General features: G+C 47.7%; 1 protein-coding gene across 1 annotated transcript in view; it reads left to right on the forward strand.

Moving 5' to 3' along the window:
- Nucleotides 1-2578: 2578 nt before the first annotated feature.
- Nucleotides 2579-23757, forward strand: part of PEBP4 (phosphatidylethanolamine binding protein 4) — a 209587-nt gene continuing 188408 nt past the window's right edge. Inside the window, exons 1-3 of the mRNA XM_028160609.2 lie at nt 2579-2726; nt 16047-16183; nt 22486-22612. Of these exons, the coding sequence (XP_028016410.2) occupies nt 16053-16183; nt 22486-22612 (258 nt within the window). The 5' untranslated portion in view covers nt 2579-2726; nt 16047-16052. The remainder of the gene's footprint in view (nt 2727-16046; nt 16184-22485; nt 22613-23757) is intronic.

Below are 23757 nucleotides of genomic sequence, written 5' to 3' on the forward strand. Positions count from 1 at the left end.
GTCTTCATCTAAAAAAATGGGGATATAATTCTATACTTCATGAAGTTTTTGTGAGGATAAAAAGGGAGAACACATATAAAAAACACAGAAGAGCAGATAGCAAAGACAAAAGAAACAAGCTACTATCGATTAATCCAGTGAGTTTTAAATATTTCCTAACAGAATCATTCCTAAAGCAGCTAGCTCCACAGGGTACAGGTGGAAGCCACTGCTCCAAATCCACCCTTGACCCGAGAGTGGAATTCCTTCTGCCGTGGCCCTAATCTGGCACCATGGGTGCAAGCATTTGCTGATAGGCCTCTGTGGTTCCCTAGATGGCCCAGGAGGGGACAGGCCATCGCATCCCTGGGTGCTGGCCTTATGCTGGGCAGAAAACCGCCTCTGTTTGCTGGACCCATCTCTCCTCTAGAAGCATGGAGGTTGCGGCTCCCCAGCCTTTCCACCCACATCCACCTGGGGTTGCTTTGAAAAATAATTACACCTGTATATGCCTGCATCTAGAATAAGACAGTCTGTCTGAGTTCCCAAGAGGATCCACCTTGATCTTAGCAGGTACTTTAATTACTAACAAAGCCCCCTGCCCAGGTAGGCATCCTGGACAAGGTGCAGGAGCAGAGGAAGGTGAGAGGCCCAGGAAGACACCCGCGTTTTTCCTCTTAGGTCTCGAAAGCCTCCCCTGTGAAGAGCAATAACCTGGCCTTGTCCCAGGCCTGCTCTTCCTTCCTTGGCTGAAAGGTTCAAAAATGCTCTGAAACATGGGGCCAGGTGTCTGACAGCTCCCAGTGCGCAACTGGTGTCTGTCAGTGATTTCAGGCCTCCACTGGGCAGCGCTAAGCAATCAGCCCTCAAACTAAACGCTGCTCAGAGGGACTGATCGGTGCAAGGACTTGCTGGAGAGGTGCTTTGTGGGCCCAGCCAGAAGCAATGAGCCAGGGGCAGGTACGAGGTGTGCAGGGTAGCTGATCTAAGGAGACTCCGCAGGGACACAACCAGATGTCACAGCTCGGGCTTGTGAATTTGACGAATGAGTTCTAGTCCGTCACAAGGGAAATGGATGAGCTCAGAGTAAGCGGCCTCAGAGACTCATTGCAAATACCTCCTCCAAGCAAAGTCTTTCTCGTTTCTGGTCTCATTTCCCTCCAGTGTCCCTGCCGTTCACAGGTCTATCTTATTATAGATCCTGTCACAGGCTGCCTGATTTCACTGCTGGTTAAGTAAATACCTGTCTTTCTCATTAAACTGTGGAGGCAAACATGGTGTTGTATTTATCCTGGAGGAAATCCCTAGAGCTTAGGGTACTTTGCACATGGTGGGCCCAGTGGATGTTTAAATTGAATTGGCAGCTATTCCCGTCACCTTTCCCAGAGGGACCAGTTAAAGTTGTCTCCAGACCCAGTTTAGACCACTTACTTTTTTTCTAATTGCACACTGTAGCGGCAAGGGGCGATGCATCCTCACAGGTACACAGCACCTGGCCGGAGAGGACCCCAGAGAATGTCTGTCAACGGAATGAACGAAGGGCCAGGGTGAGGCATGGACATAAGTGTCAAAGAGGGCGGATCCAAACAGTCCTGTGGCCATTGCCGTTCGGGTGAATTCTGCATCAGAGATAGAGCTTGTTCAACCAAGGGATGTCTGTGTCCACGGGCCTTTGGGTGGAGCTGGGAAGGTAGTGAGTGGCCCAGGACATTCCAGTGAGGGGGTAAGAAGACAGGCTTGGGGTTCAGGGAGATTTGGTTGGGAGATCTGAGGTTTGGCTAACTATGTGACCCCAAGCTTCAGCTGCATAATGAGGATAATGGTCATGGCATAGAGTCACAGGGAGAATTAAACGAGATAGTGCTTGTTACATGCCCTCACACTGCTCGACACATACATCATCATGCTCAGTCCCTGGAAGCTGTCACTGTCATCGAGAAGAAACTTGACACAGGGGTACATATACCTTTATGAATTAGTGTCTTTATATTTTTCAGGTAAATAATTCCAAAAGAGGAATTTCTAGATGACATGGAAGTTTTATTCTTAATTTTTAAAGGAAATCTTATTTCAGGATCAACTCCCCACGAAGCCAGTTTCTGTCCCTGTTGAATATTCTCTTGCCTTCTTTCTGTCCAGCTCTTGGAGATGCTGGAAGCTGCGTGACAACGCCAAAGGAGGCATCCCACGCTGCCCCTGACATTTTCTGATCCAGCCTGAGACCCGCATGCTGTTCCCACCCAGGTTCCACTCGGTCGCTTGTGCCCCAGCCCCGTCTCTCTCCTGCTGGTGTCCAGGTGCCTTTTTCTCTACACAGTCAAATGCTGTTCGTCTCCCCCAGACTCAGGTCTCGGTGGCTTCCCTGTCTGCCCTTCTGCATGTTCTCTGTGTGCCTCTCTATGCCTCTTCCGCAACGTCTCACCGTCTATCTTGAAAGGTGGGAGAAACGGTAAGAGAATCATCTCTGTGGCTTTTGCTCTTTTCCTTAGAGTCTGTGGAAGGAGGAATGCCCCAAACCCACCCATTCTTCTTTTCCTGCTCTCTCCCACCCTACATATTAGCTCCTCCCTGGAACTTTCTAGAACTTCCTCCAACTGTCTCCCCAACGACCAACTGCTGCAGCCTCGGCTCCCCGCACTGTGGGGCATCCTCGAGGGAACTTGATCCCCACCTTGTCCAGCCCAGAAACCTGCCAGGATTTCTCACCTCCCCGCAGTCACCACCAGCAGCTCCCACACTGCTCTGGGGTAAGTGCCCCATCAGCGGGAGGCAGGGACTTTCCATAGGACCATCTGGAGAGACCTAGAGACAGAGAGAAGGAGCACATCTCAGGGAGGGACTGTGGCCTGGGGAACTTGGGGGAGTTAGGGTTTAGGGCGTATTTTTGGTTTCTTCACTCTGATGACTTGAGGCTACTTGTGGCTTTTCTGCAAGTTTGTCTCCGAGCATCTACGTTTCCCAGAAAAGACACTGTGGCACGTTTCTCGCTGCTAGAGCTCTGGACTGGGACCAGCATTGCTGATTTCAGTTCAGACAGCCTTACTGCCAACAGACTTAGGAAGTTCCCATCCTTTGTGGGGTCCTGATTTGCCTTTCCGCGGGAAGAAGAATCCCGATCGCCGGCCATCCTTAGATATGTAGGGAGAACTGGAGATTCGATCTGTTCACGAAAGGAGCGGGTAAATCACAGCTCGGTAGGCTCTAAGGTCAGTTCTCACCTCCATGATGACAGGCAAATATTCAACCTTCTGAGAATAGTAGCAAATGAACCTGAAAAGTGTGGATGAAGGGATTTTGTTTTTTGTTTGTTTGTTTTGTTTTGTTTTGTTTTTAGCATTTAAAAGACTGTATTTTAATGAGAACACTTTCTCACCATCTTTACAGAAAAATGATTTGCACTATTTAATCAGAAACAGCTCTGGCATTAGACCTTAGTTCTCCCTGGTCCATGGGGCTTAGATGCCACCGCACTACCGACTCCCCAGTGCTCGCGAGGCCCGTGGGAGCCACTCCTCGGTGGGAAGTCCTGGTGGCAACGTCCAGGGCTTGATTCTTATCAAATGTTTAGTCACTTTCAGTTTTGCATTCACCGAAGGGATGTTCTTGTGAACTCGAGGAGTATGTGCTTTTTCTTTTTCTTTCTTTTTTGTTTAATATATTTTTTATTGATTTCAGAGAGGAAGGAAGAGGGGAGAGAGAGATAGAAATATCCATGATGAGGGAGAATCATGGATCGGCTGCCTCCTGCAAGTCCCCCACTGGGGATCGAGCCCACAACCCAGGCATGTGCCCTTGACCGGAATCAAACCTGGAACCTTTCAGTTCGCAGGCCGATGCTCTATCCACTGAGCCAAACCAGCTAGGGCAGTATGTGCTTTTTCTAATCCAAGCAAGCATCATCATCACCACATATTTTCCCCAATGTGGATCCCACCATATTTTGCATGATCTTCAGGTGAAGGCTGAAACACTTTATCTGGAATTCTGGAGGAATCCAATCTATACACACGAGAGCCTCTCCATCTTTTGTCACCGTATGTAGTCTGCCCGGGGGCCTCTGAACTGTTGAGCGCAAAATTCTGGCCGTGAGTGTGGTGACTGGCCTCGGCAGAGACAGGAGTTGCTCAAGGTTATTAAGCCTGAACTTCCTGCCGACAGGAAGCTGAACCTGAAGGGAACTGTTAATACCGTTTGTGGCTGAAGAAATGGGCTTATTAGTCAATGGTTGGGTGGTGAGACCAACAAGCTGAGGCTCCTAGAAAGGAGAATTTGTGTCCCTGGAAAGAAGCGGCCCAGGTCCCCAGCTTCCTGCCAGAGTCTGCAGAGCCCTTGGATTAGAGGAGTGGTTGGGGCAGGGGCAGCGCTGGGCTTGCCCCATAGACACTCTCCTAGTTTCCTCACTCTTAGGGGATGTACCTGCTCACACATGGGGCTCTGGAGCTCTCTCTGCCCCTGCTCCGACACCCCACCCCTGTCACCACCACCAACTCCTGCATCTTCTGTTTGATAAGTTAAAAGATCTACAATTCAAAATGCAATAGAAGGAAAGCAGGATTTAAAAAAAAAATAACAACAAAAGAAATTACATTTTGATACTTTTACATTCCAAGACAATTTTCAACTTGATTATCTGATATCAATGGTGCTACAATTAGTAGTCAATAGCACAAAATGGCCCAGATGCATTTTGGGAGACTTTGGGGATTCTTTCCTGTTCTTTATTTTATTTTTTTCAATTACAGCTGACATTCAATATTGTATTAGTTTCACGTGTACAGCATAGTGATTAGACAATCATATACTTTCCAAAGTGATCCCCTGATATTTCCAGTACACTCCTGGCACCATAAAAAGTTATTACAATATTATTGACTATATTTCCTATGCTATGCTTTAGATCCCTGTAACTATTTTGTAACTGCTCATTTGTACTTTTTAATTCTTTCATCTTCACCCATTCTTTCAAACCCCCCTTTCCCCCTTCCACCTGGCAACTATCAGTGTGTTCCTGGGTCTTTGACTTTGTTTTTATTTTGTTTGTTTATTTAGTTTTTTAGATTCTACATATAAGTGAAATCTTATGGTATTTGTCTTTCTCTGTCTTACTTAGGACTCTAAAGGTCCATCCATGTTGACACAAATGACAAGATTTCATTATTTTTAAAATAACTTTATATTTTTTAATGTTTTTATTGATTTCAGAGAGAGGAAGGGAGAGGAAGAGATAGAAACACCAATGATGAAAGAGAATCATTGTTTGGCTGCCTCCTGCACACCCCCTTCTGGGGATTGAGCATGCATGCTGGGCATGTGGCCTGACCCGGAATTGAACTGGTGACCTCCTGGTTCATGGGTCAACGTTCAACCACTTAGCCACATTGGCTGGGCAAGATTTCATTTTTTTGTGTTTTTTTTTATGGCTAAATAATGTTCCATTGTATATATGGTACCACAACTTTATCTACTCATCTATTGATGGCCACTGTGGTTGCTTCCATATCTTGGCTATCTATATATATAAAAGGCTAAGTGTCCATCCAACCGTCTGACCAGTAGCTATGATGCACACTGACCACCAGGAGGCAGACACTCAATGCAGGAGCTGCCATGACACGCACTGGCCATTTAAAAAGAAATGGCACCATGGACCTGGCGCCGACAAACCAACACTCGGCTTCCCCCAAGTGGGACACAGGCCCCGCCACCACCCCGGATAGACAGCCCACTAAGTCACAGTCAATGCTGTCAAGATCCCATGGCACAAAATGCAACCCATAGCCCAGCCCAGCCCGGAAACAGTCACTGGGGGCTCCGGGTAATGACATCAAGTAGTAATGTCCGGCTTCCTCTCCCTAGTGACTAGCCTCCTTAGAGTTTCTTCAGCCCAGGAACATGACTTGCTTTATAGCCAAGTACAAACATTTTACAGTTTAACCAAATGTCTGTGAAGCATTTTCCCGTACCTCATCTCATTTGATCCTCACAGAAGTCCTAGAGTAGGTAGATAGGAGACTTGGTAGAATCCTATTTTCTTTTCATTAGCCAGAAAATGGAGATTTAGAAAGTTTAGAAACTTGACCCGACTGAAAAGAAGAAATGGTGGACCTTGAAAAAGACTTCAGGTTTTCTCACTGCACAGAATATAGTCAAGCACTGCTGCAGTTAAATATTTACCCTTTGTTCTCCCTGCGTGATCTACAATAATAATCTGCTTCATGTTGATATTTACTGCTGTGTTGCTGACAATTACCTGAAAGAGAACTTGGGGTGCTTCACTGGGCTGGAAAAAGTTTAGCTAAATCAGAAAGCAGGTCTAATTAAGAAAGTTTATTCTATATATATATATATAAGGCTAAGTTAACTAGCACATGCACGATACATATAAAGCTCTTGCTGGCGCCAGTCACAGGCATGTGTTTCAATCTGCCATTGTTGATTGTGAATTTGGTTGACACTTCTATTATAGAGAAAGGGGGAACAGCGATATTAAAATATTTTTTCTAATTAATTTCCTTTCAATTAGAAAAGTGCACCAGGACACTTCCCATGCCTTATCTCATTTGATCCTCACAGAAGTCCTGGAGTAGGTAGATAAGAGACTTGGTAGAATCTTATTTTCTTTTCATTAGCAAGATGCGAATAGCGATATTAAAATATTTCTTCTAATTAATTTTCTTTCAATGTGCATGAATCCGTGCACTGGGACACTAGTTGTAAATAATGCTGCAATGAACATAAGAATGCATATGTCCTTTCAAATTAGTGTTTTGGGTTTCTTCAGATAAATATACAGAATAGAATTGCTGGGTCCTTCTTTGTCTCTTGTTTATAGCCTTTGTTTTAAGGTCTATTTTGATCAATATCAGTATTGCTACCCCAGCTTTTTATTTGTTTGTTTGTTTCCATTTGTATGAATATATTTTTACATCTCTTTACTTTCAGTCTCTGTTCATATTTCAATCTGAAAATGGGTCTCTTGTAAGAAGTATATGTATAGGTCTTGTTTTCTTATCCATTTAGCCACTCTATGTCTTTTGATTGGAGCATTTAGTCCATTTACACTTACTTATTGATAGGTATGTAGTTACTGTCATTTTATTATTCACATTTTCTTCTTCTTCTTCTTCTTCTTCTTCTTCTTCTTCTTCTTCTTCTTCTTCTTCTTCTTCTTCTTCAGAAGTTTCTTCAACATTTCTTATAATATTGGTTTGGTGGTGATGAACTCCTTTAGCTTTTTCTTGTCTGGGCAACTCTTTATCCTTCTTTGATTGTAAATAATACCCTCACAGAGTAGAGTAATCTTGGTTGTAGGTCCTTGCTTTTTATCACTTTAAATATTTCATGCCAATCCCTTCTGGCCTGCAAAGTCTCTGTTGAGAAGTCAAGTGACTTATGAGAGGTCCCTTGTAGATAACTAATTTCTTTTCTCTTGCTGCTCTTAAGATTCTCTGTCTTTAACCTTTGGCATTTTAATTATGATGTGTCTTGGTGTGTGCCTCTTTGTGTTCATCTTGTTTGGGACTCTCTGTGATTCCTGGACTTGTATGATTATTTCCTTCACTAAGTTAGTGAAGTTTTTGGTCATTATTTCTTCAAGTAAGTTTTCAATCCCTTTCTCTCTCTTTTCTCCTTCTGGTACCCCTATGATGAAAATGTTATACTTGATATTCCAGAGGTTACTTAAACTATCCTATTTTTTTGAATACTTTTCTTTTTGCTGTTCTGATTGGATGTTTTCTGCTATCTTGTATCCCAAATTGTTGATTTGATACTCTGCTTCATCTAATCTATTGATTCCATCTAATGTATTCTTCATTTCAGTTATTCTCTTCTTCATTTGTGATTGGTTCTCTTTTATGGTTTCTATATCCTTTCTTATGTTTACTATGTCTGTTGAAGTTCTCACTGCATTCATCTGTTCTTCACCTAAGTTCACCCTTTAACCAGTGTTTTGCACTCTGCATCTGGTAGATTGCTTTCCTCCATCCTGTTTAGTTCTTTTTCTGAAGTTTTGTCCTATTCTTTCACTTGGGACATGTTTCTTTGTCTCCTCACTTTGGTTGACTTCCTGTGTTTGTTTCTATTTATTAGATAGATCTTCTATGTCTCCCACTCTTGGCAGGGTGTCTTATGTAGTAGGTTCCCTTTAGGACCCAGTGGCACAGGACTCTGGTCACCTGAATTACTGGTGTCCCTTGTATGGGTTATGTGTGCCCTCCTATTATAGTTGAGCCTTGATTGCTGTTGGCATTTCAGTGGGTGGAATTGACCCTCATGCTGACTGGCTGTGGGGACTGGTCATGACATTAGGGAACAAGCTGTTGTGGGGGGCTGACCCAATGGAGTGGTATTCACTGTAGAAGGGCTCTGGTGTCTGCTGGGTCCTCTCTTTGAATGTGTCATTTGTGGAGCTAATTGGGTGGTTCTCTAATGTGGTCTGAAGCTGGTTACCACGTTTGGTTCTGGGACCTCTTGGAAGGGCTCTGGTGTAGGCCTAGATCAGTTTCTGCCTATATCCAGCCCAGGGCCACCTGGTAGAAGCTACAAAGTGGTATGCAGATGGTAGCTGCCTGTGTTTGGCTTCTTTCCTGTATTCTTTAAATATGGAGGACAACAAAAGGTCAGAATATTCTTTTTACAACATGTTATCTTTAAACTAGATGCCTGGTGCATGAATTCATGCACCAGTGGAATCCCTCAGCCTGGCCTGCGGGATCGGGCTGAAATCAGCTCTCCGACATCCCCTGAAGGGTCCTGGATTGAGAGAGTGTGCAGGCCAGCCTGAGGGACCCCACCGGTGCACGATCAGGGCCGGGGAGGGACGCAGGAGGTTGGCCAGCTGGGGAGGGACTGCAGGAAGGCTCCAGGATGTGTCTGGCCTGTTTTGCCCAGTCCCAATTGGCTGGACCCTAGCAATAAGCTAACCTACCAGTTGGAGCATCTGCCCCCTAGTGGTCAGTGCATGTCATAGCGAGCGGTTGAGTGGCCTTAGCATATCATTAGCATATTATGCTTTGATTGGTTGAACAGATGAACAAACGACCGGACACTTAGCATATTAGGCTTTTATTATATAGGATGTATGTGCTTGTTTATTTATTGAGCATGTATTATGGTCAAAGTATTGTGGGGAATGCAGAAATAATAGAGGCTCTCACAGGACTAATTATGTACACAGAAATCTAGAACAGAAGGAATATATTGATAAATGCTATTGAGGGAGAGACAAACACTTCCCCTAAAGCTTAATAGAGGTGGAGGTGTGACCTTTAGGAAGTTTATATCGACCCCCTCCCTCCCTTATTTTCTTCCTTCTTTATTTTATTATTATTATTTTTAATTCTCACCTATAAATATGCTTTTACTGATTTTGGAGAGAGAGGAAGGAATTAGAGAGAGAGAGAGAGAGAAAAAAAAAATCAATGTGAGAAAGAAACACTGATCAGTCACCTCCCGTACATGCCTCAATCAGGGATCAAACCCACAACCTTTTGGTGTATTGGATGATGCTCCAATCAACTGAGCCACCTGGCCAGGGCTCCTTCCTTCTTTAAATGATAACTGAACACCTGCTGTTTCCCAGGCACTCTGCTAGGTTCCAGACACACCAATTCACAGGATACACATGGTCCTTCCCCCATAAAGGTAACACAAGTAAATGGCAAATTAAAAAATGTCCTGATACCTACTGTCCTGGTGGAAGGATTGCAGATACTGCGTGTGGATATGAGAGGACATCCAAGAAGGTTCTCTGAATAAAGTGATGTTTAATTAACACCTAAAGGATGAGTAAAATTAGCCAGATGGGTCACAGGGCAGGAGAGAATGGCACTCCTTGCAGAGAGAACGGCTTGTGCGAAAGCCTAGAGTGGGAGAGTGTAGCCAATTGGCAGGTGGAGAAGAGTAGGCTACCCAGGCTGATTAAGCTGTCTATACACTGCGGGGAATGGATTAAGCCAGTGTTTCCAAAGTGGGCCTTGTATAACACTAGTTCCTTAGATGTGTGTGTGTGTGTGTGTTAAAATATACATAACCTAACATTTAAATTTTAACCATTTTTAAGTATACAATTCAGTGACTTTAATTACATTCACAACATCGTGCTACTGTCACCACTATGTATTTCTAAAACATTTATTACCCCAACAAGAAATCTGTAACCATGAAGCAATAACTCCCCATTCCCCAAGTTCCCCAGTCCCTGGAAATGAATCTAGGTACCTCATACAAGTGAAATCATACAATATTTGTCTTTTTTGTGACTGGCTTATTTCCCTTAGCATAATGTCCTCAAGGTTCATCCATGTTGTAGCATGTATCAGAATTATACCACATGTTCTTTAGCCATTCATCTGTTGATGGACACATGGTTTGTTTTCACTTTCGGGCTTCAATGAACACTGGCATACAAGCATGTGCTCTAGTCACTGCTTCAGATTCCTGTGAGTATATGTCTAGGAATGGAAGTGCTGGATCATATGGTGATTCTGTTTTGCTTTTTGAGAAACCACCAAACCGTTTTCTACAGTGGCTGCACCACTTTACATTATCACCAGCAATTTACAAAGGTTCAAATTTCTTCATAAGCTCGACGACAACACTTGTTAGTGTGTGTGTGTGTGTGTGTGTGTGTGTGTGTGTGTGTGTGTGTGTGTGTGTGTGTGTGTACCGGTATGTGTGTGTTTACTTATAGCCATCATAATGGGTGTGAAGTGGTATCTCACTGTGGTTTTTATTTACATTTCCCTAATGACTAGTGATGTTGAGCATTTACTCATGTGCTTATTGGCCATTTGTATATCTTTGGAGAAATGTCTATCCAAGTATTTTGCACAATTTGTAGTTGGATTGTGTATTTTGCTGTTGTCGAGTTGTAGAAGTTCTTTATATATTCCAGATATTAATCCTTATCAGGCATATGATTTGCAAATAATTCCTCTCATTCTGAAGTTGTCTTTTCACTGTCTTGATAGATTTCTTTGATGCTAAAAGTTTTAAATTTTGGTGAAGTGCAACTTCTCTGTTTTTTATGTTGTTGTCTGTGTCTTTGGTGTCATATTCAAGAAATTATTGACAAATCCAATGTTATAAAGCTTTCCCCTTGTATTCTCTTCTAAGAGTTGTATAGTTTTGGCTTTTATGTTTAGATTTTTAAAAATCTATTTTGAGTTAATTATGTGACCGTATATGTAATGGTTTATTTTTAAGCTCTCTAATCTATTCCACCAGTCTGTGTTTCTGTCTTTATGCTGGTTTGATTATTATAAATTTATAGTAACTTTTGAAAGCAGGAACTGTGACTCCTCCAACTTTGTTCTTCTTTTCAAGATTGTTTTAGTTATTTGGGGTCTCTCAAGATGAATTTTAGGATGGATTTTTTATTTGTGTGAAAAACATCACTGGTATTTTGATAGAGATTGCAGTGAATCTGTAGATTGCTTTGGGTAGTACTGACATCTTGACAACATTAAGTTTCCAATCCAGGAATGCAGATTTCTTTCAGCAATGTTTTGTAGTTTTCCATGTAAAAGTCTTTCTCCTCCTTAGTTAATTCATAAGTACTTTATTCTTTTTTATTCTATTGTTAATGGAATTGTTTTCCTGATTTCTATTCAGATTGTTCATTGTTGATGTATGAAAAATGTGCTGATTTTTGTGTTGAATTTGTACCCTACAACTTTGCTGAATTCACTTCTTAGCTTTGTTTGTTTGAATGATTGGTTTTCTACATATAAAATCATGTCATCTGAAAACAGATAATTTTACTTCTTCCTTTCCAATTTGCCTTTTATTTGTTTTTCTTGTCTAATTGCTCTGGCTGGAACTTCTAATAGTGCATTGGATAGAAGTAGTGAAAGTGGGTATCCTTATTGTCATGGGCTGAATTATGCCCCCCCCCCCAAAAAAAATTTTACACATTGAAGCCTTAACCCCAGTGCCTGAGAATATGACTGTATTTGAAGATAGAGCCTTTAAATAAATGATTATGTAAAAATGAGACCATTAGGATAGGTCTTAATTCACTCTTACTAGCGTCCTTATAAGAAGAACATTTAGACACACAAATGGAAAGACTATGTGAGGACACAGTGAGAAGGCAGCCATCTGCAAACCACGGAAAGAGGCCTCAGGAGAAACCACCCCTGCTGACAACATATACAAAATACCCATAGCTAACAACATACTCAGTGGTGAAAGACTGAAAATTTTTCCTGAAGATCAAGAACAAGACAAATGTATTAGTTTTCCAGTGCTTTTATAGTAAAATACCACAGATTGGGTGACTTAAACAACAGAAATTTATCTTTTCATAGTTCTGGAACAGCTGGATAACTACATGTAAAAGAATGAAATTGGACCTTCTGACACAATTTACCGGGAGATGGCATTAGATCCCACAGGTTAAGGGCGTAGTCCTACAGTACTGCCCCCCCCCCCCGCCCCCCACCTTCAGATGTCAATCTCAAATCCAAGTTATCACCTGGGCTTCAAAATGAGAAGTTCCAGTGACCCCCTCTTGGGTTTGATTAATTTGCTAGAGTGACTTACAAGAACTCAGAGAAACTAGATGGAAGAGATGCATAGGGTAAGATATGTGGGAAGGGGCATAGGACTTCCATGCTCTCCGACGTGCCACTTGCCCTGAATATCCACGTGTTCGCCAACCCGGAAGCTCTCTGAACCTTGTACTTTTTGGTTTTTATGGAAGTTTCATTACAAAGGTATGAGTGATCAAATCATTGGCCACTGGTGACTCACTTGACCTCCAGCCCCTCTCCATGGAGGTGGGGGTGGTGATAGGAGGGGAATGAAAGTTTCAACTCTCCAATCACACGATTGGTTCCCCTGGCATCCAGGAGGAATCTGGTCACTACAGTTCAGAGGTTCCAGAGGGCGTTAGTGGAAAAGTTTAGGAGGAAGGGGAAGGGGAAGAGTCTGTGTCTGGATAGAGAAAGGAGATGGCACCCGGGTAGTGACAGGAGGTGTCAGGCACAGGAGGCCTGGAGAGATGAGAGAGGGGGTCAGAGGTTCGGCAACACTGGTCCAGCAGATCCTGGGGCCTGGAGGGACTGAGGCTTGGCCTGATGGATGATGTTGGGAGACTGTCCCAGCCCAGGTGACTGAAGCAACAGAAGCGGGCTTCACATGTGAGCACCAAGGGATGTAGGGATGGGCGCGTCCAGAAGTGAGTCCATTGAGTAAAACAAGCTGGTGATGGGGTGAGGGGGGCAGGGGCTGTGCCTCCCTGGGCTTGATCTTGCCCTCCTAGATCTGAGATTCTGAGTAGTCCTATGAACCCCCAAAGGGAAGATCAGATTTGAAAATACCAAGAACCACTACATTCTGTCAGATATCTCTGTACAAAAACAAGCCGGAGAAGGTTAGATAAATAAGAAAAAGGGATCTAGGGCCAGATGCCAACCTGAGCGGTTAGTTCCCTACAGGTGTCTATAGAGAGGTAGGAGCTGTGAAGTGAAAATAAAGATGATCAGAATCAGAAGTGGCTAGTTTGTCAAACATTCAAACAAGAATTTATTAAGCATCTAGACAGACCAGGGACTGTGCTCGCAATGCTAGACACAGATCGAGTGCTGCCTGGAATCACAAGCAAATCACTAAGCAAGTGATTACAGAAGATTTCACGTAAGAACAAGGGAAGGGGTAATCAAACACATAGGGACAGCTAGGGAAGGAGCAAAGTGCTCTGATCCTGTATAACTGAAACCCAATGGACCCTGGGGGCAAGAGGAAGTTGCTCTTGAGGAAATGAGCTTGGCTAGTGATCAAAGGGGGGTGGAACGAGGGGCATAGGAAGGCCTCGGGGCAGGAAGGAACTTGCAGGAATAGCTGGAGTTAAGAAGGGAGCAGTGGAGAGTAGAGAAACAGGGCTAGAGAGGCAGGAGAGTCAGACGGAGCAGGGCACTGTGGGCTACGTGGAGGATTCTGGGCCTTATTCTAAGAGCAAAGGGAATACAAGGGGAGCAAGTGAGAGGACAGCCGAGCTGCAAGAGGGGGCAGTAGAGCAATAGAGCAGAGTAGTTAAGGAGCATGGAGTCTGGAGTCAAATGGCCTGGGTTCAAATCCCAGGTCAGCCACTTACTACCCAAGTCTCCCTTAGTTCAGAGGCTCATCATGAGGATTCAATGAGAAAAGCCTGGAGCATGCTGAGTGAGGAGAAATTGCCCACCTGCGTGGGCTCAGCAGGAGCAACCCTGCACTGAGGACGCTCCCTCTCCTCCACACAGCCATTCATTGCTGCTGCTAAGGGCTGTTGGCACCCAGGAAAGTATTTCCTTCTCTAGTGGCTGCCACTTGAAGACAAGAGTCTCTTGGCCTTGAACGATCGTTCTGGCAGCATCATCCGCTGGCTCTGGCTGTCCTTGGGCTCCACGAGGACAGGGACCCTATACCTCGGGCTGGCACAAGCCCAGCGCATGGGGGGCGCTCGATACCTGTTGGTGAAATGGGTTATGAATGAATGAACAAGTGAATGGATGGGCCTGTGGAAGAAGGCCTACACCATATATCCCCTAGGTGCCAGGCAGCTCACCAAGTGCCTTACCTAAGTCATTTCCTTTCATTCTCACAACCATCTTGTGAGGAGGCTACCAGGAGACACTTTCTAGTCGGGGAGTTCTTGGGAATGAGTTCTCTGTGGGGGAGCCCTCGTCACACTTTAGGGAGTCTCATTATTAAGAAGTGTGTTTGGTTTGTAGCCCCAAAGAAGGACTTCTTGCTGGAAGCTGGAATCCTGGAGTTAGGAATTCAACTGAAAAGCAAGCTATGCTGAAAACAGTTGCTCTAAAGATCTCGCTGCATATACTAGATGGTTGTGATCTCATATTCCTTAGCAAGGCACAGGGGTCACCAGGTCATATTATTTGTTTCTGAAAGGGGGACACGGTGCATGCTAGAGAGGCATGGCACTCCATCCCCCAGCAGCCTGGAGCAGCTCAGAGCAGAACTCAGGAGTCCTCCGTTCAGGGCTGGTGAACTCCCCCACACCCCTGTCTCAGAGAAGTGACAGATCAATTGGAAAGGCCGTGGGAGAACCGCTTTTGATCTTCCCCTGCCAGTTCTGCTTCCAATCAGAGTCCCACACACTCCTTCCCGCAGGCCTCTTTCCCCAGGAAGAGTTCAGTATGACTCAGCCCACGGCGCCCCTTCCTCCCGGCACAGTGCTGGTGCAGGCCCCCCTTCCTCCCGGCACAGTGCTGGTGCAGGCCCCCTTCCTCCCGGCACAGTGCTGGTGCAGGCCCCCTTCCTCCCGGCACAGTGCTGGTGCAGGCAGCCGCTTCCTTAGAGCTCTACTGGCTTTCTTCCCTGGAGACTGTTATTTTGGGAGCGTGCTGAGCTCAGCACTGTTGCAAGGTGAAGTCGGATGAGCCCTTCTGTCCTCAGCTGGCCCCTCAAAGCTGGCCTCGGGCTGGGTCGGCCCTACCCCATGTGCAGCAGCCCTTCCTACTTACAAGATGGCTGTGCCCAAGCACATCCACCACCAGACAGCCCGGGCTGTCAAACAGGTGGCGGAGGAACTGTGGGCAGAAGAGCAGAGCTGTCCAAGGAGCCCAGCCCAGCCAGACCCCTGCTCTTAGAAAAACAACGAAGGCCAGGCTCCTGCCAGCTCCCCAGAACCTCCCCCAGCCCGGAGCCTGGCGTGGCCAGCTTCCAGGGTTTGCATAAAAGCCAAAGGAGCAGGCTGGCCCTGGGCCAACCGACCACGCACGGGCAAGTGGTGAGGGCAGGATGAGCTGAGAGGCTCACCGAGCACCTCTGCTTTGCAGCCTGCTCTGGGCCCTGGCAGCCAGGGCTTGAGTGACAGCAGAGCCTTGTTCTGACAGAGGCGGGGCCTCAGCCAGGACTGCAAATGGAGTCCAGCCTGGAGTAGGCCTAGGTCCTCCTAAAGTCCGGGTGGCGATTAGCTGCCCGCTCCTCTCCCGCTGCTCACTAGGGGTCTCTGTTCCTCCAGGCAGGCCCTGGGGAGGGGGGCGGAGGCAGGGGAAGTGGGGGTGGCAAGGGCTCCACCTGCAGAGGGCTGGCAGCACTAAAGGCTCCTTCTGTTCCAGGTGCCCATGGGCTGGACAATGAGGCTGGCCACCGCAGCCCTGTTCGTGGGCCTGGCGATGGTGGCCGCCGGATCCCAGAAGGCGCAGCAGAAGTGTGCGCCCGAGCCCGTGAATGCCACGGACGCTGACTTCTGCAAGTAAGGCTGGTGGGAGCCCAGAGCAGCTGGGCAGGGGTCTCGGGAAGGTGCTTCCAGAACAAGGAGCACCGCCTCCTAAGGCAGCCTTTGCAGACAGGCAGAGACTGAGACCCCGTGACGCGGGACGGCCCTGAGCTGGGCACCTGCTTCCAGAGGGCAGCTTCCGGGGACCAGGGCGGTGTGTGGATGTGGTCGGCTCCTCCTGGGGCTCTCAGGGGCTGGCCTGGCCCGCCTTGCGGGGACCCTGAGAGCCCATCCTGCCCTACAGTCCCAAAGGCTCCCCCCGCCCCCTACAGAGTGGCATTTTAAAGAAGAGTGGCAGCTTGAGAGCTGGTTGTTTGCTTTTCAGTAACAGGCCCCAGGGGTGTTGGGACAGGCTGGCCTTCCCGGGGTGTGGCCACTGGTTGCTGTCCAGGAGGAGGCTGGGCATCCGAGGCTGGGTGTTTCCTCCAAGGGCACAGCTTCCCTCCGTCTACGGCTGCGTGGAATTTCAGCTCCCTCCGCACAGACCGTTGGTTGGAAGAGCCAGTCTTCCTTGTCAGGGGTCATCCTGAGGGCTGCCCGGCCCCGTGGCCAGTTTGTCTTCCCACTGAACCAATAGAAGAGAGAGGGAGGAAGGCGGCTTCTTACTCTGTCTTCTTGTGTAATTTGAATTCTCACAGACATTGATTTTAGAAAGAGAAGTAATCCTTCCCCTTAAAGAGGTAGTTGAAGCCCCCCCCCAAAAAAAACAAAAACAAAAACAAAAAAAACCCCACACAAATTCTGCTCCTATGAGTACATTTTAAAACTCTAGTGAACAGTTCTGGGTGAAGGTTCGTGTGGGAGGGAACCCGCCCTCCTGGTGCTCTGCTGAGCGGAACCTTCTGGGCAGGCTTCTTCCTCTGGGAGGCAGGGGTCACGGCCCCTCCAGCTGGCAGGTCTGCTGGGCCAGGCAAGGCAGGGCCAGGCTGCAGTAACAGCCCCGTGGTGGAGTGACTCTGTTTCCCACCCCCACCCCCCCCCGCCACCAATCCCTGAGTCTGGGTGAGGACCCGCTTCCCTGTTCATAGACACCTGTCTTCTTGCTGTGTCCTCACACGACAAAAGGAAAGAGAGATCTCTATGGGATCTCCTTTGTAAGGGCACTAATCCCATTCACGAGGGCTCCACCCTCATGACCTAAGCACCTCTCAGAGGCACTGCCTGCCAATATCATCACACCAGGGGCTAAGATTTCAACATATGAATTTGGGGCTGGGGGGTGGGGGAGGTGGTTCAGACCATAACAGGAGCCATTCTTAAGACTCCCCAGAACACACCAGCACACCCCAGTTTGAGAAACACAGACTTCCACCACTGAAGTTGTGTGCTAGACAATGTCTTCAGGCTGTAAACCGTTGTTGCAAATTGGAGGCTTTGTCTTTGTTTCTGCTGAAGGTTTTTGTTTGTAAAAGATCATCACAGATTGTGAGCACATCTGGACACCTCGGACCCTGGAGCAGGGATCAGTAGGTCCTGTGCTGGGCCCCCTCCCCAAGAAACCCGCTCAGCTCAGGCTTCCAACCTATGAGAGACACCCCCCCCACACACACACACACAACCCAAAGCCACTCCTCTTGTGGGTATTTAGTCTAGTAGGAAATGCTTGAAGTTAGAGCCCAATACCTAGAGGAATTGATCTGTGAAGGAGGAATTTTATGTACAGGGACAAGCAGTGGGAAACATTTAGAGAAAAGCTCTTCTAGAATAATAGCTCACCTACCCCTGAGATAAGCCAGACCAGACTGACAGAAACACCGAGTCAGAACCCTGGCTCCATCTCAGACCCAAAAGAACCACAGGTGCCCAACCCATGCCTTTTGGGTGATTCTACTCAATAATCCTCTCTCTCTCAAAGCCCTCTCTTTTGTGCTGAAAAGCTCCACCCTTCAGAGTGTGTCCTAATCTCAAGAAAGGGGCTATCTTTTATTTATTATTTATTTATTAATTTATTTTAGAGCCGAAACCGGTTTGGCTCAGTGGATAGAGCGTCAGTCTGTGGACTGAAGGGTCCCAGGTTCGATTCCGGTCAAGGGCATGTACATTGGTTGCGGGCACATCCCCGGTAGAGGTTGTGCAAGAGGCAGCTGGTCGATGTTTCTCTCTCATCGATGTTTCTAGCTCTCTGTCCCTCTCCCTTCCTCTCTGTAAAAAATCAATAAAATATATATTAAAAAAATTTATTTTAGAGAGAGGAAGGGAGAGAGAAACATTGACTTCTTGTTTCACCCATCTATGCATTCATTGGTTGATTTGTGTATGTGTCCTGACTAGAGACTGACCCCGCAACCTTGGTGTATCGGGTTGACACTCTAACCAGCTGAGCTGCCCAGGTTAGATGGTCCTTCGAATGTTTGGAGACAGATGTCATGCCCCACCCCACCCCACCCTACCCCAGCCCCGGATCTTCACTCCATTTGTCAATTCCCCCTCAGGGGCCGTGGTTCGGGGCCCTCACTTTCAGGAAGGGTCTGTTGCAGACAGACCCATTGCTCTTTTGTAAGTGTGGCACCCCACACTTTCATGTTGAGAACCATGCAGTAGTGGGTGGGGGTGCCCACAGAGACCCTTCATGCCTCTGTGAACGCAGCCCCGTCACTACCCTTGCTTTCGGGCAGCTGGAATTTTGAGGGGAGCTGTTTCCCTCTAATCCAATTCTTACAACGCCAGAGGGTCAAACAGAAGCCTGGAGAAGCTGAGTGACTCCCTGGGGAAGCAGTGTGGTATGGGAAAGTGCAGACAAGCCCGCTGCAGTCGCTCTACATTGCTGCACAACCTGACTGTCTCACCTTGCCTCCAGTTGTGGCTCAGCTGGGCATCTCTGGCTCAAGGTCTCTCAGGAGGTTGCAGTGCAGCTGTCAGCTAGGGCCGCAATCTCATCTGAAGGGTGGACTGGTGGGAGACTAGGCTTCTGAGCTCGCCCATGTGGCTGTGACAGTCTTGGCCACCTTGCCAGGTGGCCTGTCCACAGGCTGTTTACACACAGCAGCTGGCTTCCCCAGAGCAAGGATTTGAGAGGGAGAGCATGAAAACGAGGACCTCCAAGCAGAAGCCATCATCTCCTTAAAATTTTGGAAGTGACATCCTGTTACTTCTGTTGTATTCTCTACTAGAAGCATGTCACTGAATCCGGCCTCCATTCAAGGGGAGGGGATAACACAAGGAGACGGGGATCATTGGGGGCATCTTGGACACTGTCTGCTACGCCCATGTCCCTTTCCCCCTCCTCAGTCCACTAATTATGAGACTCTGGGCTGGTTCCTTAGCTTCAGTTTATTCATCTGGGAGATGAGAACAGTGACAGTAGCTGCTTCAAGATATTGCTGTGTGAAATGGAATAATATTATGTAATGCACCTGACCTATTGGGGTGGTCCAACAAATGACACTTCCTTTCCCCAATCCCCACCCCATTCTCTATTGCAATGCCAGATAATGGCCAAGTCACGATCAGAGTCCCTGCTCCTTTCCTCCAACTTTCTTGGATGCACCCTAGTCTCCTCAGGAGATCAGGAGATGCCCCACATCTCGGGGTGGAGATTGGAACGTGTCCCATGTAAGGGACACCATGAGTGGAACGGGCACTCACTGCAGGAAGATAGCCCCTTCAAGGTTTTGGAACTTGAATGCGAGGGTGTTTTCACTAGATTTAATTTCTGGTTCGGTTCATCTCAGGTTTGTCCAGATCTTCTTGTAGGCGGGTTTGATCATCTGAATGGTTAGTTACCAGCGTTGGGCCATGCACAAACCAAGTTTGCCTCTGTCCTGATCCAAGCCTTTAGTAAAGCGGCTCCTCAGAACCCTCGGCTTGCCCTGCTGTGGAGCGACAGGAGGGCTTCACACCCGGCTGGCAGTGCCCATGGGTGTGATGGGGCTGGGGCACTGACCCCGGTCCCCTGGCACATACATACCCTGCCAGGGCACGCTCAGAGGCTCTAGGCCCACTAACCAAATACCAACCTGCTGATTTTGCGTCACTGTTTTAGCACTTGCAGCAACTCTACGCAGATGAAAACAAGAGACCTGTTTGTTCCCTGGGGAAGGCCCATCTGGTCCTCAGTTTCCCCTCCTCCCTGACCCTTGGCCTTTCCCAGTTCAGTGCCGTGTGATGAATCTCTCTCTCAGCCTCAGTTCTCAGGAGCTGCAGGTGTGGTAGAAACAAACCAAATGATCCTTGGAAGGCTGCTGTGAAGATAAATGCAAACCTGTCCTCTGAAAGATCCTCAAAAGCTATTAAAACCACGCCATCCAAAAGCAATGGCTGTAGACTGTGAAGAGTTACAAGTTTGCTCAGCAAGTCGGTGGTGCAGCTAAGTGGTGAACCGTCCTGCCTCAGCCAGCCTGAGTCCTGGCATCGGGGTGCTGGCCTGAGGAAGAATCTTGCATCTGGCGAGAGTTGCAGGCTCCAGCTGCCTTTGCCTAAGATAGGGCCTCAGAAGCCTCTGGAAGGGTGGGGTCAGGAGGGGGAATGTGGGGCTCCTCACCAGGTCGTTGTCCTTGCCTCTCTCCCAGGTTCAAACTTCAGGAGCTCCCCCTCCAGCTCTACTTCCCAAATTCCATTTTCGCCCGGTCCCCTTCAGGCGTCAAGCCCAGCAGGAAACCATGGGCAGTGCTAGGTGATGCTCGGTGGGCTGCGGAGCTGCTCAGCCATGCTGGGCTAGTTGGAAAGGCTGAGGACACACACCTTCTCTCTCAATGTATCATCTGAACCAAGTGAACTGTTGACTGAGAGTTAATGTACCTGTTGAAAGGGGCTCCTGGTGGCTAACTGGGCTAAAATCTACAAACAGAGCCTAGCAGCTGCTGCTAAACAGGAGCTTCTCGGGAGCTTCAAGCCGCACTTCAGGGAGAAGCCAGCACTGTGTTCCTGCCAGCTGAGCCAGCCTTATATAGGAGTTCCCTGACTCCTATTTCAACCAATAAGACTGAGATTGTTCCTGTCCAATTAGAGCGGCACAGCTATATCCTCATTAGCATCTTCACCAACCAATCAGAGCAGCTCCATTCTGACCAATCAGGACAAGGCTTTTTGGACCAATCAGATTGTGAGGATTTGGAATCCTCTTTTGCATGAGAACAAATTAATCAGGGGCAAGGGGGTGGGGACTTCTCTCCACGGAAGTCAGCTCCCCTCTAGCTCAGCGAGCACCGTGTTTATCCCTGGCTGAGTGGAGCAGAGCTGTCTAGCTGGAAAGGGGCCATGCCACCTCACACCCAGGGGTGCCTCACAGCCATGCTGTTTCCGAATTGAGATGTAACACTGTTGAGCTGTTCCACAGCCATGCTGTGTGTGTCACAGTTGAGCTGTTTGCACTGAATGAAGTCTCCTCCTCCACCATAATCCATATTGGGGATTCCTGTTAGTGTTGAATTGGCACCAGTGACCATCAGTTGACAAACCCTAGGGAGACCCTGAGTTTTTGTGATAAAAAGTGACAGAAGTCTGAGGAGGAAGAAGCAAGTGAAAACAAGGCACAAAGGTTTTTGTAAATAATGGATTTGAAAGCCTGGCTTACATCCCTGACTTTTAAACACAAGTAAGCCCTTAAGGCTCCCCCTGGTGGCATTGTGGGATCAGCCCTCCGGCTGAGCCGGATTCTCAGAGCACTCATGCTGTTCAGACCCTTCTCAGGGAGAAGGTAGATAAATAAGTACACAGCACAGTCTTAGTGATGAGATATTTTACCCCCTGAGAGATATTTGCATTTTGATAGTGCAGTGAATAGTAGGCCAGGGTACGGGCAATATCTAACCCAAAGAAGTGGATTGTTTAAGTGGTGGGATTCCAAACATTGAGAGGATCTCAATTGTAAGGGAAGAACACAGATTGTGCCATGAAGAAGGCTGTGTTAATCTGCTAAATATTTCTTTATGTGATAAAAACATTCCTGAAAAGCAATGTTCAAATACAATTCTTATAATCGTACTTTAAAGATACTGATCACACCTGGCCCCTGATTAGTTTGCCTAGGATATATGTTCTTTTTGAGAAGAAAACACTGATGATAGCTAACACTTTCTGACTGCTCTGCCTTGATCCCTTACTTTACTCCTCGAGCCAACCTGTTCATAGATTCTGTTAGTATCCCCATTTTACAGGTGAATAAACTGAGGCACCAAGAGGTCAGGTACCTCTTAGGCCACACAGCCACACAGATAGTGGCAGGCCTAGGATTCAATCCCACTTGATTATACAATTCCCAACAGAGTTAGACAGAAGCCTTATATACCCCAGGCTCCCTAAAGCCCTGTCATAGGCCAATGACTTGTCTCTCTCTGTAGGGGCCTTGAAGTTTTCTACCCAGAGTTGGGAAACGTCGGCTGCAAGGTTGTTCCTAGCTGCAACAGCTACAGACAGAAGATCACCACCTGGTCCCAGCCGAAAGTCAAGTTCCCGAAGGCCTCGGAGGTGAGTGAGCAGGCCTGGCCTGGAGGATGAGCCTGCTCCTCTGAGTGACTAGAAGCTGTGTGCAGAGCCATCTGGGTTGGGTCTGGTGGTAACAGATGGCTGTTAGCCTTGGAGAAGGTTGGATGGGTGGGGTGGGGGAGGTTGCAGATTGGGAGAGCTTTGTCGGGGCTCAGGGGCCATCTGCCCGGGCCTTTCCCTGCTTCTGCAGCCCCCGAGCCCCCAGCCTGGCCCCTCGGTCGTGGGGACCAGCTGGTGCATGCTTTGGAGTCTGCAGAGAAAAGGAGGAGAGGGAGGGTGTGGGGAGTTCTTTCTCAAGGTGCAAGGGGCCTGGGCTTTCAGAACGACCCTCCGAATGGGGAGGAGCGGGTGTGTGAAGGCAGCACGTCTGGTGTAGGCTGAACAGCGGGGTCAGTGTGCCTTGACTCGGTTATCACAACGGGCAACACGCTCAGAAGTTCACCCCCAGTTGCCTAAAGTAGAAGATTGGAGCACTTTAGGAATTGGAAGTGACTATGCCTCTTACTGGGAAATGATTAGCACCACATTGTTCTGGAAGGTTCCCCTGGTTTGGGGAAGGGCCATGGGACTGGGAAGTGGGATGTGGCTGCTGCTCCCGGTGTCCAGGCCACGTCCTGGGGGGAGCTGCTCCCGGGTTCTGGGCGCCATTTACTTCTTCCTTGACTCCGGGGCCAGGCCGAGCCCCCAAAGCATCCGGGGTGAAAGGTGACCTTCACTATGTACCTCGTTTTAGTGGGAGGTGCCAGTGTCCACCCGGGGACAAGGACTGACGTGTCCAGGGCCCAGGCCCTGAACGGGTGGAGACAGAGGGCCATGATCAGGACGGGACCGCAGGGGCACCGAGGCCAGCCTATGGGTCTCCTGGGCATGTGGCAGGGAGCGGCCACAGCGGGCTCCTCACCTGTCAGCGCGGCCTGCCCTCTGTCAGCCAGGCAGAGCGCGGGAGTCCGTTCAGGGTGGGGTCAGTTAGGGGTAGAGGGATAGATTTTTCTTTCTTTCTTGAACTGTTTCTCACTGTCAGGGGCCAAATAGATTGTGACGTGTCTCACAGTTTCCGAGGCTGGGAACACGAAGGGCTGATAGGCTATCGTGTTTGCAAAGGTGACAAGAATCCTTTCCGCTGGGAG

The sequence above is a fragment of the Eptesicus fuscus genome, chromosome 6, assembly GCF_027574615.1.
Source record: "Eptesicus fuscus isolate TK198812 chromosome 6, DD_ASM_mEF_20220401, whole genome shotgun sequence".
NCBI lineage: Eukaryota > Metazoa > Chordata > Mammalia > Chiroptera > Vespertilionidae > Eptesicus > Eptesicus fuscus.